At 39.6% G+C, this 18,845-nt stretch overlaps 1 protein-coding gene and 1 non-coding gene across 4 annotated transcripts; both read right to left on the minus strand.

The window, feature by feature from the left end:
- Positions 1-1,683: 1,683 nt before the first annotated feature.
- On the minus strand, positions 1,684-1,764 carry TRNAL-AAG (transfer RNA leucine (anticodon AAG)). The gene has a single exon. It is a non-coding gene; the product is annotated as a tRNA-Leu (tRNA).
- A 973-nt stretch (positions 1,765-2,737) lies between these two features.
- On the minus strand, positions 2,738-15,564 carry LOC131225140 (lipase-like). Of its 3 annotated transcripts, none has more exons than XM_058220584.1 (11): positions 15,544-15,564; positions 14,936-15,005; positions 12,448-12,527; positions 11,853-11,918; positions 11,686-11,733; positions 11,458-11,525; positions 8,283-8,355; positions 8,030-8,191; positions 6,751-6,945; positions 3,350-3,438; positions 2,738-3,273 (listed from the first exon to the last, which is right to left on the minus strand). In XM_058220584.1, exons 2-11 carry the CDS (start codon positions 15,000-15,002, stop codon positions 3,063-3,065), a joined length of 1,059 nt encoding a protein of 352 aa, XP_058076567.1. In that variant the 5' UTR covers positions 15,003-15,005; positions 15,544-15,564; the 3' UTR covers positions 2,738-3,062. The 3 variants fall into 3 exon arrangements, with proteins under 3 accessions (XP_058076567.1, XP_058076566.1, XP_058076568.1); XM_058220583.1 differs by lacking the exon at positions 15,544-15,564 and adding an exon at positions 15,257-15,496; XM_058220585.1 differs by lacking the exon at positions 15,544-15,564 and adding an exon at positions 15,257-15,501 and having other exon boundaries at positions 3,130-3,438.
- Between the last annotated feature and the right edge of the window lie 3,281 nt (positions 15,565-18,845).

Here is an 18,845-nt window from a genome sequence, read left to right on the forward strand (position 1 = left end):
AGTTTATGTTGACAATATGCTCGTCAAAAGCATCAAAGTTATAGGCCACATCACCGACCTCGAGGAGATGTTTGCAATCCTGCAAAGGTATCAGATGAAACTGAATTCGAGTAAATGTGTCTTCGGCATTAGCTCGAAAAAATTTCTTAGTTTTGTAATTAGCCAAAGGCGGATCAAGGCAAACCCTGACAAGATCCGAGCTCTTCTAGATGTGAGCTCACCCAGGACAACAAAAGAAATTTAGTGCCTCACAGGGAGAATAGCTGCCCTCAACTAGTTCGTCTCCCAAGCCACCGATAAGTGTCTCCCCATCTTCAAACAGCTGGAAGAAAAACAGAATATAGAGTGGACTGAGGACTGCGAGCTGGCCGTCCAACAGCTCAAGTAGTACTTGGGTTCACCACCGCTACTTTCAAAGCCCGAGCGAGGAGAACCCTTCCCACTATACTTAGCAGTTTCGACTGCAGCGGTCAGCTCGACCCTTATCCGTGAACAAGAAGGGAAATAACTACCAGTGTACTATGTCAGCAAATCCCTGGTCCAAGTTGTGAGATTTGAACAACTAACTCAGCCATCTCACCATGTTGGTTGATAACTTAATTTGATTTTACTTAGAATGCAATTTATTTTATTTCGACAAAAAAAATTTAATTAAAGAAAAGAAATTCACCATGTTGGTTGATAATTTAATTTGATTTTACTTAGAATGGAATTTATTATATTTTCACACAGAGAGAGAGAGAATGGAATTTATTATATTTTCGCCGAGAGAGAGAGAGAGAGAGAGAGAGAGAGAGAGAGAGAGAGAGAGAGAGAAATTCACCGTGTTAGTTGATAACTTAAGTTGATTTTACTTAGAATGCAATTTATTTTATTTCGATTAAAAAAAAAAGTATAAAAGGAATGAAATTTTATTGCAACAGGATAATAGGATTTGAACCAACATTTATTTGTGGCTCCTTTCCAACCAACCAACTTGGACCTTTATTTGTGGCACTTTAAACCAACTAACTTAGCCATATCTCAGTGATCTAAAAGTAACGAACTTGGCCATCTAATCATATTGACAAATAATTTAATTTGACATTTATTTGTTGTTCCTTCTGGACCAATCAGAACCTTTATTTGTAACTCCTTAAACCAAACTAACTTGACAATCTCTCATTTATTTGTTGCTACTTTTGAACCAATCAAATCTTTATTTGTGGCTCCTTAAAACAAACTAACTTAAGGATCTATCACTGATCTGAAAGTGACCAAAACCTTAATTGGTGCCGCCATCTCACCATATTGACAATGATTTTTGTCAAGAGTGGGATTTGAACCCAAGCCCTTTCGAAAAGAAACCTTGATATGACAATTTATATCAACTTGGCCATCTCACTAAATTAATAAATAATTTAATTTGCTTTTAAACTCACCATGTATCTCACCAAGTTAGGAAATAATTTAATTTGATATCAATCTCACCATGTATCTCACCAAGTTAGTAAATAATTTAATTTGATTTTACTTAGAAACCTCACCAAGTTAGTAAATAATTTAATTTGATTGTAATCTCACCATGTTAGTAAATAATTTAATTTGATTTTACTTAGAAATCTCACCAAGTTAGTATTGATTTTACTTTAAATCTCACCAAGTCAGTAAATAAAAATTGATATAAAATAAAAATATATTATCTGGCGAGAGTGGGATTTGAACCCACGCCCTTTCGGACCAGAACCTTAATCTGGCGCCTTAGACCAACTCGGCCATCTCACCATTTGATTGAATAAATCAAAATTATTTTTGTTATATCTTAAGGTGGTTGAACAATTCAAATTCATTTTTCTTATTAATCAGAAATCTTAATAGAATCTTCCCGATTAAGACATACTAAGTCATTTTAAGTCATCTTTGGCCTCTTTTTTGCATCTTTTCACAAACCGGTTTAATAAGCCAAGTGGATCTTCAGCTTCGGAGATTTTGGAGGATTCCTCCAGCAGCTCAGATCATGGTCTGGACCACGGATCCACGGACCCCACTTTAACAAATTGGAATACTAACGTATTAGGACTACGATTTCTCATCAATATATCCAGGCATGTGAGACACTTCCACAGGTTCCCATCAATTCCTCCAATGGGCGCTGTCGTGGATGCTTTGTACCCATAGTTCAAAAACCCGAAAAACTCACACAACTGATATCCAAACACCTTGGGTTGAGTCATCTATCCAAACGGCCCGGATTTACTCCAAGACAACTCAATATTAGTAACTACGTTACAGTGTCTACATTCATAATTGATATTTAAAGTATGGATGATTAGCATATAAAAATTAAAAAAAACCGCCAACTTAGCAACAGATGGCGTGCATAGCAAGGTCGTAACAATGCTTGCAAGGTCGCACATTCAGTTTTTTAATGAATAAAGCCTTTTTTTTTAAATGAACAAAGCCATTCAAACAGCAAGAAACTCGGTTAGAGTCAGCCAAGTTGACGTGTCAACTCAATGAGCCTAAGTGAGTCAGAACTGAGTCTCGATCTGTAGCGAGTTTCACTATGACTCAGCTCAAATCTCATCGAGTTGACTCAGTCAAGTTTCAAGTCAAGCCACGGAGTTTTAGACATGGTCATACCACATTGGTTACCTCAATAGGTTCTGCATTCTTGGTCGCCAAAAAGCATACACAAACAAGAATAAGAAAAGCTTTTGCCAGCGATGAAGATGAGAGGAGAAGATGGCGAGATGTGGGGAAGGATTCCATTTAACTCCTGTTTGATAGATACATAGAACATGAATTTCCAAATCCGGTACTTATTATTTACAAACGGTTTGGTCAACACCATAGGAAAGCAAACCTGAAATTTCAAGTGAATTTTACATTGTCCCTCCCAACCTCAGATTCATATTCACACGAAGGGAGATAATGAATGCATTTGACTATACACAGGTTTCTTCCCTAAAACCCCCTCAAAGGAATTTCAATAGGTTCTCTTCTGCATGCATTCAAATGAAGAATCCAACACCTGAAATATCACCTGTAATAGAATATAGCTATTGGCCCCAGGTTAGATCTTAAACAGAGCTGTGACTGCTTTCCATTTGCGTATTTAGTTTTAAGACAGAAGAGAATGGATCCCTTGACAAGACAAAGCTGCCATTGAAATCTGTGCTATTCCTTATCATACTTCTATCCATTATGATCCGGCACGACCCCCACGTATCTGCACAGAGCCTAACGCCGAAGTACTCCATATGGTCTGAGATGCTGTTCCCAGACACAGACCTACAAAAGACAACACATGAGAGCCCAGAGTGACATTGCATGATGGAAACATGGGGAAGAAATGAGAGATGCATGCCTGCTACAAGATGGGTCTTCGCCAGAACTGTCGCAAACCTTCTCAAGTGTATACACCAGGCTTCCCAAACCAATGTGGTGAAGCCACACCTGAAATTGTAGGGGAATGAGATGGCAGATCTTGCAGCAAAATGAATCAGTTTCGGAGAACAAGAAACCATCGATACATACCAACAGTTCTATTGTTAACTGCTAACTAGTGATATTACAAAACCTTCCATATCAACAGTTTTATTGTTAACTGCTAACTAGTGACACTACAAAACCTTCCTTAAGATGATCAAGTCGCACAATACTTGAAAAGGCTTCAGCTGAGATGATGAAATTCCCTCAGCCCAAGCCTTCCACCAAAGCGATGTCATGCAAAATTCTGACCTTGTTGTATTGTATTGTGAGCCCCGGCAAAAGAGGAAAGGTTGATGTCTGGTGGGCAGCCGATCGTAAAACTTTTTTGTTGATCCAGCTTTTAAAAGCTGACCCCAAGTGCCTGGGAAAGAGGCCCGGATGATGGTGATGGTGACAAAGATAATGACAATAATGGAGTATCGTTGTATTCCGCACACACACACATACACGTACACAGGGAAAGAGAGAGAGAGGTCTCAAGTCCAACCAGTTGGACCATAGTTTACAGTCCACCCAGTGGATAACTTCCAACCTGTTAATTGCATGGGACATCCAACCCGTTCAATAGATTGGCCCCACCATGAGGAACTCTGTCCAAAAATTAGCCCTATTCACTCATCAAGTGAGCCACACCATAGAAAACAGTGTATAGACATTGATAAATAGAAAAATATGATGCACTCTCAAGTCCAAGCGGTTGGACCACAGGCTATGGCCCAACCAACAGATAACTTCTAACTTATTAAGTGCATGGGCCATCCAACCTGCTCAATAAATAGGCTCCACCATGAGGAACACTATGCAAAAATCAGCCCTATCCACTCATCAAGTGGACCACACACGTTTTTTGCTATTTATCAATGGCTATAAATTGTTTTCATTGTGAGGAAACACACACACACACACACACACATTTTTTTTACACGCACTCACACCACAGTGGGATTTCACTACAATGGGTACTCGAACCCACATCCTGTTGAAACTCTCCTTAATCTACCATCAAGGAATGAGTTAGATTTATATATATATATATATATATATATATATATATATATATATATATATATATATATAAGAGAGAGAGAGAGAGAGACTCTCAATGGGGATTAATTAACGTTAATAAATATATATTTACCAGAGAAGATTATTTCACCTTACTTTGGAAAAGGGGTGGCAGCTCGTGTGGGCACCACCATGGTGTTTATGTGAAATCCACCCCAACCATCAAGTGTGTCACCTTATGTTATGCCAAGGCCCAAAAATCAGCCCCATCCATGATTCAAGACCACACAATTGGAAACAGTATAAAGGGCAAATCTCACCCTCCATACTGTTTCTCTTGGTGTGGCCCACCTAAATCACAAATGGACCTGATTTTTGGCCCCTAGGCCTAAGTTTTAGTGTGGCATCTAATGGTTGAAGTGGATTGCAAATAATCATCACAGTGGACCCTATAAAACTCAAGGGTAGACATCTCTCTCCCAACTGTTTCCCTTGGTGTGGCTCACTTGAATCACAAGTCAGGTGAGCCACTGTTTCCCTTACTCTGGGCCTAACGTGGGATTACACATCTAACCGTCGAAGTGAATCTCACATACACATCACAGTGGGCCCCGAAGGCTTTTATGAGGTCTCAAGTCCAACAGGCTGGACTATATGTTAAGGCCCAACTAGCAAATAACTTCCAACCTTCACTGTGCATACGGCATCCAACCCATCTAATAGGTGTCCCCATCATGAGCATCACCTTTTGGAAAACTCTGCAACAGCCACTCATTGAGTGGACCACACTTATGTTTTGCTATTTACCAATGTTTGACGTTGTTTTATATGCTGTGGCCTACTAGATGTGTAGATAGGAATGACCAGGCAATCCTCATGGTGGGGCCAACCGGTTGAGAATAGATCATTGTTTGCTAGGAATAGGTGCCCACCCTTGACTTTTGACAAGGCCCACCATGATGTGTATGTGAAATCCACTCGAACCATTTGATGTGTAATTCCATGATAGGCCTAGAGCCCCAAAAAAAAAAAAAAAAAAATTCAGACTGACCTATGAATCAAGTGGACACCAAGGGAACAATTGGGAGAGAGACGTCCACCCTTCATTTTAACAAGGCCCACCATGATGATTATATGAAATCCACTGCAAACATTAGATGTCACACTAAAACTTAGGCCCAAGGCCCAAAAGTCAGGCCCATCTGGGATTCAAATGACCTACACCAAGGGAAACAGTTTGAAGGGGTGAGCTTTGCCATGTACCCTATTTCCAATCGTGTAGTCAGCCTAACATGGGGTGGCGCACCCAATGGCTAGGTTGGATTTCACATTAACACCACGGTGGGGCCCATCCAAGCTGCCGACACCTTTCTAAAATTGATGTGAAATAGCTCCTCCATATATTTATTGACAATAACTAATCCCTAATTTCTAAAGCTAGTTGGACACCCAATTGATTGAACTTGAGAGTTTCTCATGTGTGTGTTGCTAACATCCCCATCTTTATGGAGATGTTAGCAACGTCCCCGAAACTTTTGAATGGAACATGGGTTGACCCATCATCGATATGAATTGTTTATTTATCCATCCAACTAGGAGCCAGCCATGGTGTAAAAATCATACCAACCAGATGATCCTAAGTGTCCGAATAGCATAGAAATTGTACAGCCAAGAATGAGAGAAGAAACAAAATAGCTCCACTTTGCTTTGCTTATGATTCCGAATTATAATTTTGATGATTCTAACCATGTGATATGTGGCTTGGAAACAACAGACAGCTGTAACAAATTGGTCCCATTCAAAGGGTTAGGGATCATCCACTCGGTGTGATTTTTGCACCACAGCTTGCTCCCATTAGCACTATTGAATGAATTGTGACAGCTTGCTCCCATTAGTACTATTGAATGTTTGTGACAGCATGCTCCTGTGAGTACTATAGAATGAACTGTGTGTGCATGCGTGTGCATGCGTGCATGTGTGTGAGTAAAATTGCAGCTAGCACACTACTACAGAAATCATAAAAAATGAAACACCTTTTTAATAAAAGACAATTTGATAACATAAAGAAAGTGCAATCCGAAATATTGGACAGACAGGCCAAAAAATTTCGACTAGGAAGTTAAAATCCAAGTCATCCAAGAAAAACAAACAATCCTAACCATATTATTTCAGCCTATAGATCCAAAGTGTTCTTTCTGATTTCATGTCTGAGGAAGGAGAAAGTGAAGCATAAGATATATAGAAAAAACTATAATCCTAGACACACTTTACCTCTCTTGGGAAGTGATGGTAAGTCTTTTGAGGGAAATAAGAATAGTATGGAGGTAAGTGTGGCACCATGTCATGCTCATTGGTAACACGAAATGCATTTGGCACGTGTTTGCTGAAGTAAGATGCAAAAGCAGAATTGCCGATGCGTGGCTGTCCAAAAGTCATAAGCTGAACATCTTGTGCTCCATGATTAACCTGGAAAATGAAGAACAATAACATTGATACCAACTATTTATACAATATTACTGCCACTTTTTTGGACAATTTAGAGATCAGGAAATTTCCTGATCATCAACGAAAAACATCTGAAAAAGTAAGTAAGAATAGACATCCATGGCAAGACAATGACCACAACAATAACCCACTCTATGGCTAAAAGAGCTTATGAACCCATAAATTACTTATGCAACTTCTGATTGAAAATTACTCCACTTGGAAAATTTGGAAGTAACAAGCCATTGAAAAATGGAGACGTGTTCTAAGAGACTGTATCCACACAGATAGTTAGGCTGCAACAAGTGCATCTTATGACTAGGTGAAAAACAATGAGAAGGTTTTTCACTTACTTTCAAGCTTCACCATTGAAGAGGAGATGGAAATGAAGGTACCTTCTCATTAACACTTATTGCATATGCCCTACCTGATTTGTTATTAGCTTCTACTGTCACAAATGTAGAACTTCCTTACAAGCTTAAGATGATAGTGACTACTGAGGACTACAGATTTGGCCACGAATTGGACCCATAGACACACCAGTTAAATGTGAAACCAAAATGATTCTTTTTTCTTTCTTTCTTTCTTTCTTCTGTTTGTGTACATTTGGGTGCGCTACTAAATCATGCCTGGTGGAGTTTCCATGGTATACTTAACATGCTTGGTGTTTGGGGCAGCGTGGAAAACGGAAACCATGTCAAGTGGGCCTCTCTTTCCAGCTGTATATGCTTTTCCCGATGAATTAGACAGGACCCGTGCTTATGAAACTTCTCTTATTTGGGTGCCGTTCTTTCCTCAGTTTTGGTTTGGTGGCAGTTCCATCTTCTTGGCCTTGCAAATCAGGAACACCAAAATGTATTCCTAACACATTGCCATCGCATTCTATCAGTCTTGAAAACTACAAACACTTGTACCAGTTCAACCTTGTCAAGGTTTTCCATAGCACCCACAATATAATAAAAGAAAAAAAAAAAAAAAACCATTGAAGTTGGCATGCAACATATCAAGCAAGGCGATATAAGGATGCATTTTCTACATATGTTGAGCAAAGTTCCTTCGTACTTACAGTGAGATCAAGGGCACAAAAGGAAGCTATAGCTCCTCCCATCGAATGCCCCGTAACAATGATGTCTAAATCCCCATAAAACTTCTTTGTTTTTTTAACCGCATGCAGAACCCCAGAACGTATAGTTGTGTTATGGTATGCAGAATAAAATCCATGGTGCACCTGGAACCACAAACAGTACATGAACGTCGGTAATGAATATTCATTCAGACGTTTGTTCAAAAGCATATAATTAAGAGCCGCTTTGAGTTACCATCGCATCAGACATGCCTGGGTAGTTTATGTCAAGCTGTTTCCAGAATAGGTCTTCAATCCAATTCTGTATGCTGTATGTCCAGTCAGACCAAAAGACTTCTAGTTAGATCCAATTGGAACTTCATATCAGTTTGAACGAATTACTTAAGGGCCTGTTTGGATTAAGACTTTTCCCCTGGAAAAGAAATCAAAAGTGCCATCATTACAAATGGCATGCATTCGTATTGTACCAGTCATCTAGCCATATTCAAGCTGCCATCGACTTACTCATTGTTAGTCGAAATTCTATGATTTTGAAAGGAAATCCCCAGCAATGCGACCGTTTGAGCCCTTCCATAGGCAGCGAGAGCATTGGGAGTTCTCATACTCCACCCTCCATTGCAAAGGTTTTTAAGTTAGGTCTTGATGGAGGCCCCTTGCAGCATCGTCTTCCTCATCTGCAAGCTGCTACAGAGTGTCCTGTAGGACCATCTATGACAACAAAAGAGGAGACGACAGGGCTACCACATCGCCGATTCAGAGAGGTGTCTCTCCCAACCTTTGTCTCAGACATCATGCATGCTTCCTGGATATAAATCGAAAGGAAGATGGAAATGCCATCGTCATCCTCTTTCGGAGAAGGAATGGTACTGAGATCTGACCTCGGCATGCATAGGTGGCCTATTCTGTACCCTACTCCCTCCATCCCTCTCTCTCTCTCCATCTCCTCCTATCTCTCTCCTCCTATTCTTCTTCTCTATACCATTATTTATTTGTTCCCACACATCTGCCCTATACATGTGTTACTAGCCTCTAAAATTGAGTAGATCTAAACATTATAGGCATGACGGTGGAAAATTTTGCAATCCTTGTAACACTCATGTGTTGTCTTCTCCCCAATGCTTTCCCCATATATTTTCCTTTTTTTATTTGCTTCTTTCCCAATCAAAATGCTTTTCCTAACTTTTTTGAATCAGATAAACCCCAACTTGCAACCATGCACATAACTCACGGTGCAGTGGTTAATTTTTCCCAATCTTCCTCCATCTACAGTATCCCACTTCTGTACTTTCCTACCCTAGGAAAGATGGGCCACAGAAACAATCCCACATGTCTGGAAAAAAAAAGCCCTGTGAATCAATCGTGCATGATGGGTGGGTCACCACCGTATGGATTCTGCCTCAACTTATGCATAATGCAGAGGCACATCTCTTCTAAGAAGAGGAGGCGGGCCGCGCCGATTTCCCTATGGCTAGGCGAGTACCCGTGATCATGTTGAAAACCCCATGTGCATGTGCGAGCATCTGGAAGACACCACACTGGGAAGATGCACATGGGCTGCTTTATGGAGTGATCCAGACCATTGGATTGGAGGGACGCGACGATCGAGCCATTGGATCGCATGGATCGCATGATCGGGCCATTGATCATTGATCGTCCACATCAGTTTTAGACTTTATCATATTTTAGGATTTAGTTTTTGATTATTTTATATTTAGACACATTATGAGTGTTTTGGTTGATTTTATTTAGACTATAATTATTTTCGTTAAAATTCACAAGATGGAGATTTTTATAATTTTTGAAACTTTTTGGATCTATAAAAAGAGGGGGGCGCGTGACCTCTCTCCCATTGGATTTTGTGATTTAAAGAGAGAGAGAGAGAGAGAGAGAGAGAGAGAGAGAGAGAGAGAGAGAGAGAAAGGTCTTGCTTTCTTCTCCCATCTTCATGCGATTTGAAGATACTTTCCTGCAATTTGGAAGGAAGGTTGGTGCAAGACTAATCTTCATCAACGAAGGTGCAAGGTCTCCAACTATCCCCACACCATCTTCCCTTCTCCCCCATCCAGGTATTTTCTTCAGATTCTTAATTCTCCCATCTCAAATCTTCATCTTCTCTCAAACTCAACTTTCTCATACCCATCCACAATCCAAACCCTAACCGACCTAAACCCATCCTCTCACGCCACACGTGTGACCGTATGACCACACATGTGAATCCCACCTACCCCTTTTGGTTTCCCACCATCATTATCAAAATCTCTTTCTTCCATCCCTGAAACCCTAACCCTAAACCTAAATTTCCCAATTTTCTTACTTTCCCAAATTACTCAAACCCTAACTTTCACCCTAGGTTGTATTAGGTTTCCTATTTTGAAATAAACTATACCCTATGCTAATCCCTACATCCATTAGATCCTAGTTTCTTTTTTATTTAATGATCTTGTGTTACGATGTTGGTAGCTTAGGTCAGGATTATGCATGATTTTCTTTTGATTTTCATGATATTCGTGATGAATATAGAGACGTTTGTGTTTTTTTGTTAAATATCTTAATTCAATTATTTGATCTCACATGTTACTTAGTTCATACATCGGTCATGCATCATAATCATTACACTTTTGATTTCTTTTCTGGAAGAATTCTCGAATCCAAACAGGCCCTAAGTGAATTTGTTTTCTTCAATGCATTCAGGAAAACAGTATATAATTTACAAATCCTAATTGTTCATTGTCAACAGAAACTCCTGACAAAACATTATTTGAGGAAATGAAGCAGAAGTGAGAAGTTCATGCTTAAGCCTGATTCCATGTAGATGGAAAGCTATGGCTCCAAAATAACCAACTTAAAAAATTAAAAAATAAAATAAAAGCCATGCATGCCTCCCGAAGCTCTGTAAAGTGTATATGGTAAACCATATAGAACCACCACTAATGCATTACCACTTGAGGATGCAAACGAAATTTTGCACATGAGCTCCCAAGGGGACACATGGAAAGCATGCACGATGACCAGATCACTCATCAAAGAGAAGCACCATCTATGGGCCACAGCTCAAAAATCAGGCTGGCTAGATCATCTTAAGCACTCAATTTGAGGAAAGAAATTATGACCATCCATTTTTCATGCCCTGTTACATCAAGCAGTTAGCATCAAATAGGCCAGGATTTGGGGCCACCATATATTGGAGGTCTGCTGGATGAGTGGTTAGGACTAGTACATGTCTTCCATGTTTCCCCATGGGCACATGAGTGCAAATCAATCAACTGCAGTTAGGATTACTCTTAAAACTTAGCTTAAAACATAGTACCAATTGGTAAAAATAGTTCCAACCATATCTTTTTCTCAAGTTGACTAAAACACAGTATGCATGAGATATAACAAGAATAAGCAGACCACTGCAAAGTTCATGCCTGTGTTCCTGGGTGCCCCTAAAAGCGATGATAATGGCATTAGGATCTTGAGCCACCCCAACAAATGCCTGCATAAATAGTTTAATAAGGTGTTTGAGTTAAGACAATCAAGGAGTAGAATTTAAACAATATGGCACTATACAGAAGGCTTAGAGATTTCTGGTAGCTATAAAATATATCAGTGACTCAACAAGGTTCTTTTATACACAATTGTAAATGAAAGCGCACCTGTAAGCAGTACTGCACATCAACTATCAACTCTATTATCTCAAACCCCTGTTCAATATCAAAGAACAATTATCAGCTTGCCAGCCATTAAGGAGGAATGCCATATTTTCACAATAGCCCTAAGTAAAATGAAATGGGAGCCCAATAGCATTGTGATGCCTGAATACCTCAATCATATCACTGCACCTTTCGCACGTCCAAGTAATTAGTGCTGTTAGATCTGACATGTACACCTGCAAGATGCAGAAGGAGGTCACTAATCACCATCAACAGGTTCAAGATTCCCTGTTACTGCAGAGAAATTTCACACCAACTAAAGCTATGGTTGGATGTACCCATGGGCACTTGTGCAAACACTTCACTTCCAACGAAATGGATTTGTAGTGCAACTAAAATGGGTCAGACACAATTTGGGACGGAACTCAGGGCATGGTCACACACTGACACTCGGCTGCCAGAGGCTACCCAAAAGCGTGGCAGAATGGATAAGGATCCATTCCTGAAGGATATCCGACCAAAATCAATTTGGAGGACATCATAACAGTAACCAGATATACTACTAAAATGCAAACAGCATCTACTTAATCAAACAGCACATGCCACTGAAGTCTGAAACTGAAATATCAACCACTTCAGTATAAGCAGGAATAATCCAAGACAGGTCAATATAAAACAAGGCCTCAAGAGTTCTCCACTACTAGATTTTAAATTAAAATTCAAACACTCTTGACTTGTTAGGTAATCATTTCAGATGAACCTCACCGCAGAAGCATACTCCACGAGTATTGTGGCAAGGGTATGATTGTAAACAGCGACATCCCCAGCATGCTTGACCTTGAGTTCTGTAATCATGAAGAAATGTGTCAGTGGAAAAGCTCAGTAATTAGCACCAGAATCAACTTTACTCGTTTTGACTTTTGCAACAAAAGAAAGATAATTCATAACAAAGCTATGTATTTACAGATCAGGGAAAACTATCATGCAAACAAACATGATCTAAAGGATTCCCTGCTCATAATTAGCTCTGAGCCTGATTCAAAGTTTCTAACATCAACAGAACACACACAAATGCACTCAGGTGGCACATGTACTTTTCATTAGACCCTCAGTTGTAAACTACTTGTAGTACAACATACAAACTTGATATATTAGCTATTCTATGCTGTAATACCCTCCCTCCAGTAGCCACACGGGTACTTTCTATCAGATTGGCAGTTGTATAAACTGTTTGTACAAGTGTACTAACTTTATACTGCCGATTATATGCTGGTTGGACAATAATACCCTTAGGCACCGGATCCCACTTGTTACAAAGACAGTCTCATCTTTGCCAAAAATCCTATTATTAAATTCCCATTTTACTTTTGCAAAGTTGGATGAAACCAGGCCCAAATTTTAGCAGAGGTTTACCTTGCTCAAGGCATTTTTAACTTAGGGGAATATCAACATCATCATCTAAGCCTTATCCCAACTGATTAGGGTCAGCCACATGAATCTTGCTTCGTCATTCCACTCCATCACGGACCATATCCTGTTAAACCATAAGTCCTCAAGTCTTTTCTTACTATATCCACCCATGTCCTTTTGTCCTTTTGGGCCTTCCCCTTGCCCTATTAGAGCCTTCAACTTGAGCCAACTCACTCCTAACCAGTGCAATTCTTGGTCTCGATTGTACAATCTAAGTCCACATTCCTTCGTCTTATTACCTATTAGGCCTACTCCTAAGTTTCCTCAAATGCATTCATTTCTAATTATATACTTCCTTGGCTCACCACTCATACATCTCAATATCCTCATTTCAGCTACACTCATTTATGAGCATTTTGTTCCTTAATTGCCCAACATCTCAAAAAATTGCTTCTTCTTCTTCTTCTTCTTTTTTGAAAGGATGACTAAATGTTGAGAGTGGGATTTGACTTTTGAGCCCACAAGCTTTCATACCATAACCTTAACCTGGCGCCTTAAACTAACTCAGCCATCTCAACTATATAAATTGCATTCAATATACACTGTTTTGGTTCTACTCATATTAAAACCTTAGATTCCTAGGCATCTCTCCATAGCTTTAGCTTTGTGTTTATGCCCTCCCTCGTCTCACCAATCAAAACCATGCCCTCTGCATACACTATACACCACAAGACCTCTCCTTGTAAACACCACTTTAACTCGTTCATAACCAATGCAAAAGGATAAGGGCTCAATGTTGAGCCTAGTGTAAGCTTAAGCTTAATGTAATTGGAAACTCGCTTGTCTCTCCGCTATCAAATCTAGGTGTTTGAAAAGACAAAAAGAATGAGCATTCCCTTCGTGAATTCCATCCCAAGAACCCGAAACAGAATGTTCTAGTGTAATCATTATCAATCTTTCTGCTTCATAAGGGTTAAAAGTATGGGCTACAGTCAAGGACACTAAAACCATAAATTCCTAGGTGGCAAGGATATCTTGTGCCTCCACATCACACATGTGATTTACATGGACGAGATCTAAGTCTTAACAGCTCATCACTTTTGCTTTGCTCCACCATTTATTGGATGCAAACTAGAAATTGCCTTGATTGGAAAATTCTAATCGTTCAACCAATGAACTTTATTCTTGCTGAATGTGAAACACATCTTTTATGTGTTAAAAGATTAGCATTGCCCCAGGGTCTGATTCTGCTAAATGTACAGTCCAGGTCCAGATCTCATCCACGTACCAGGCATGAAGAGGCATTGGATTAGCTCCCATTACCATATAATCTTGGACATGACTTCATCGCAATTTCTCAATGGTTTCAGATCATCCACCATAAAGGACACATATATGCAAAAGAATCCAACTATACAAATCCTGAAGCCCAATTATGGATGACCATAAGTAACCCAAAACCCAATATCAAGTGATTCAAGCCATCCAGTTGTTGGTTATTAAAACTGGAAATGGTCAATGATCCAAATTCAACTGGTGAAATTGCATAACTAATATCATTTTTAGAAGTCCTTATTAAGATTGAGGGACTAAGTTCATCCAATTAAAGTGATTTTGAGGCTATGCTCCATCCACCATATTTCCAACAATTTGAACGGTCCGGATTCCCGAACACGTACACCACTTGTGCAGCGGATGAGCCGCCACCATTTCAAAAATGAACAAGCCCTTTACTTTCTAAGCATTGCCGAGAATCTTCAATGACATGCGATCAGCATTAACAAAACAAAATTAAGGGAGAGAGAGAGAGAGAGAGAGTCTCAGCAAAAACAGATCGGCTTACCTCGCCCACCAGAAACCGCGAGTAAACAGAAAAGAAATGCCACCTTCAGCCAACGGAGAAGTTCCATAACCTACGAAATATCAACATATAAGATGCAGAAAAAAAAAATTGAAATATGAAAATCTTTTGCCCCTGCGATTTTCCTTTTGATTTACTCTCAACTTCTATTCCGATTGGATTCGATTGAGCATCCAAACGCAACAGGCCCAGAATCAAATTCTCAACTCTATTCAAAATCAAGAAGAATTAGGGCAGAATTCATATAAATTATCGTTTTCTTGGAGTGGAAAAGGAAGGAGGGGGAAGATGAATGAAGGATGCCTGTGGAATTCCTTGGGACTTTTAGGTTGATAAAAGAGACGTTGCGGCGTCTATGTCGTTAGATTCCAGCAAAGGATTTGTCTTTTTTTCCGGCGAGAAGAGGAGGAGGAGGAGGAGGAGGGAAAGGTCTGACAATTCGGTCCTCCTCAACCCCTCTTTTTTTTTTCTTTTTCTTTTTCTTTTCTTTTTTTTCTTTTTTTTCTTTTTTTATCTTTTGCTGGTTTTGTAATCGACGGCGGTAGACAGAAATAGCGATAGAGAGAGGCAGGAGGAAGGAGGGATATTACGTAATGGGGCCCTTTTAAGGTTGGAGTCGAGAGTTTGATAAAGACGGGGACGCGGATTAGGTAGTCAGGCCGGACGCGAATGGGGTACTACCCCGCCGGTCCCGAGCTCGGTACATTATGATCTCTGACAGGCAACCAAGATGTATGTGTTTTATCTGCACCGTTCATCTGTTTTGTGATATTATTTTATACCCATAGTCAAAACAGACAGATCCAATGCTAAAGTGGACCACACCAAAGGAATAAGCGGTGATAATAAATCAGGTTGCGTGGACCTGCGTGAAGGGAAAACACAGGTATCAGCTTTATCGAAAACTTCAGTGGCCTCTAAGAAGTTTTTGATGGTAGGTATTCAATCTCAGCTGTGTGGTCCACTTGAGCCTTGGATCTGCTTCATCATTAGACTGGTAGTCTAAAATAATATGGCAAACTAAATAGACGGTGTGGATGAAACCCATGCATCACGTTGGCCCTTCAGAGCCTCAGCATGTGCGGATAAAACCCATAAACAACGGTGGCCCGTCAGCCCCAGCCTGTGTCGAGTTCGGTATAGGCGGGGTGGTACCCAATCCACGACCAGCAGGCACCACCATCAGCGTTGGTGCGCGGTGAAGTCGCAGTATGTACTTGGTGATGCCGTAAGCCGTTGGAATGATCGTGGATGCGCTGATTGGGAGGCAGATTAGGTACTGCCCCTGCCTCTCCTGAGCACGACTTAGGCTGGGGCTGTAACGGGCCACCGTGATGTGTTGGTTTTATCCACACCGTACATTCATTTTTTCTTATCATTTTATATATAAGTCCAAAAGCGAGGCAATTCAATGTCCAAGTGGATCACACGGTGGAGATTAAACATCTAAACTTAGGCATAAAAAACAACCGTTCGCACTTGGTTTATTTTGTGTCACGTGTGGTGTGCGGGTGTGCCAGAATCAATATAGCGGATAGATTCAAATGGATCAACTTTGACCTCAAGCGCCAAAATAAACAGATATATGGATGTATAAGACCATAATATAAAAAGATTGACTGCTTACTTAGCTACTTGCATAATTTTGTAATTATTAGGTGATAATCGAAGGGTGGGATCTTCATCCCAAAGTAGGTTGTGCTTTGCCTTTCACAAGAAAAAAAAATTTAGTATACCAATGCAATAAGACAAAAGGAAAAATTCATAATCAGTCATTAAGAGCGATTGCAAGAATCTCTTAAAATAATTGTTTGATATTAGATAAGGATCAAGTCCAATGTATGCGCATAGATCTGCATTACAACTAAGAGCTACAAAATTATCGCTACTCCTGAGATAAATTGAGATAAAAGAAAGATTTGTTTTGATTTGATTGTTTGTTGTTTTTCTTCACCGATTCTTCCTGTTATTTATAAACCTATGTTGCAGTTATTCTTCGTACGTTTCTCTCTTTAACTTGTTAATAATAGCAAGAGTCACTATCTAGATCACTCTTCTGTGTGTGTTCTATTTTCGTTTATTCTTCTTCTCTCGACCAAACTCCGCTTTGCCTTCTCGTTCATATTTTCCTTCTCGGTCGTACTCCAAGCTTTTATTTATCCCAATCGCAATATCTTGTTGATTACATCTTGTCCTCAAATGACGTGTAACGCCAAATTAGTGTCAGCTATAATTCCGTAAAAATCGTATTATATCTCTCAAAAAAACTTTTCAGGCACCTCCTACCATTTATGTAATGTCACATGATATTCCCTTGTTGACTTTGTTCTGATCAGCCGAAAATAGAGTACAACACCCACAGAGAAGGGAAAAATAAATAAAGGGAAAAAGCATACAGAAGGACAAAAGGTGTTGGGTCAGTGGAATTTTTACACACAAAAAAGGAAAAAGGGAAAAGAAAAAAGAAAAAAGAAAAAGAAAAGAAAATAAGGAAAGATTGAAGGGGCAATGCCCATAGACGCTTACAGGTTTACCTGAAGAGAGAGTAAGTTGGTGGGACTCCTTTAGGGCCTATCTGGAAGTAAGGTAATTTTGAATCCTAATTTGTATTTGATTTAAATGCACTGGAATCTAAATATTTTGTTGGGAAGCTTGAATTTGGAAGGCATTGGAATTCTTCAGTACATTCATAAGACTTGGATTTGATTAACTAAATCAACTTACATATCCTAAATTAGTATATGTATGTGTGTGTATGATATTTGATAGAATGATTGTAATAAGCCATTAAAATATGTACTGTTGATGCAGAAATCCAGGTAGCCCTTGCGAGATCTTTATGTACATGCAACACAAAGATGGCAAAGGGGACCATGGCTATCCAAGAGGGACCCTCTGATGCCTAAGTTAGCACCCTTGATGAATTTGGGTCTAGTTGATTTAAGGGTAACTAATGTGTACCTTTCAATTTAGGTAGGGCCTCTATTTATAGGCCTAGAGTTGGTTACGTGGATAGAAACACTCCCTGAATCACAGGCATGCGTTATAGCCGTTTCCCGAGATCCTCGAGAATAGTTTTCGATGATAAGGTCGGATGGTCGTGACGTGGAAACATAAGGGATTGACGTCTGAGGTTGACCATCCGAACTGACCTCAAGATCTAATATAACATCCCGAAATTTCCGCGGCCTGAGTACATACTCGTGCCCGAGAATTTTGGGTGTTAATAATGTATAAATTGGATGCTTTAAAAATCACACCATTTTTTTCTTTTAGATCACATCCAATTACATTCACGAAAGTAACATTCACAAGAATAAAATCGACTGTATTTATTATTTCATTTAAGTAAAAGAATTCAACAAATTATCAAATGCTCTCTCAATGAGAGCATATTACGAGTTTGCAGTGGAAATATAAAACTAAATCATAAAACTATCCTCTTATTCATTCAGTAAATCTTCCGTAGGGAGATGGTCCTCGAGCTCTTCAATCTGTACATCACTTGCATCATTTGTACTGTTGGAGAGGGTCAATGCCCTACTCATAGTGATGGTTATCCTTTAAGATTAACAATAATTCAAGAGATTCATAAAAGTAATATAAGGGTTCTGATACGTCTCATACGCTACCATTACGAGAGGTATCAACATGTGCAACCAATATATATGAATGCATGCCTAGCAAAGCGGGTTCGGCTCATCATACGTAGTGATCATTACAATGTGAAATACAATTTATAGAAAAACCCGACTCGCCCCGCATCCCATAACTACAGAGATTCGCCGGTGTATCCAATGTTAATGTGAATTTATGCGAATATCTCAAGACGACACAACAATGCGATTGGGGGATTTACGTAACACGATGTGTTCATGAAGTGACTATTTGA

The sequence above is a fragment of the Magnolia sinica genome, chromosome 14, assembly GCF_029962835.1.
Source record: "Magnolia sinica isolate HGM2019 chromosome 14, MsV1, whole genome shotgun sequence".
Classification (NCBI taxonomy): Eukaryota; Viridiplantae; Streptophyta; class Magnoliopsida; order Magnoliales; family Magnoliaceae; genus Magnolia; species Magnolia sinica.

What these genes read in the sequence shown, in the direction of transcription:
- LOC131225140 (XM_058220584.1), bottom strand. Translation starts at nt 15,002, where the DNA reads ATGGAACTTCTCCGTTGGCTGAAGGTGGCATTTCTTTTCTGTTTACTC. An exon ending in TCGTGGAGTATGCTTCTGCG is followed by an intron (nt 11,919 to 12,447) that starts GTGAGGTTCATC and finishes TGCATCTTGCAG; the next exon opens with GTGTACATGTCAGATCTAAC. An exon ending in ACCATCACTTCCCAAGAGAG is followed by an intron (nt 3,439 to 6,750) that starts GTAAAGTGTGTC and finishes CTACAATTTCAG; the next exon opens with GTGTGGCTTCACCACATTGG.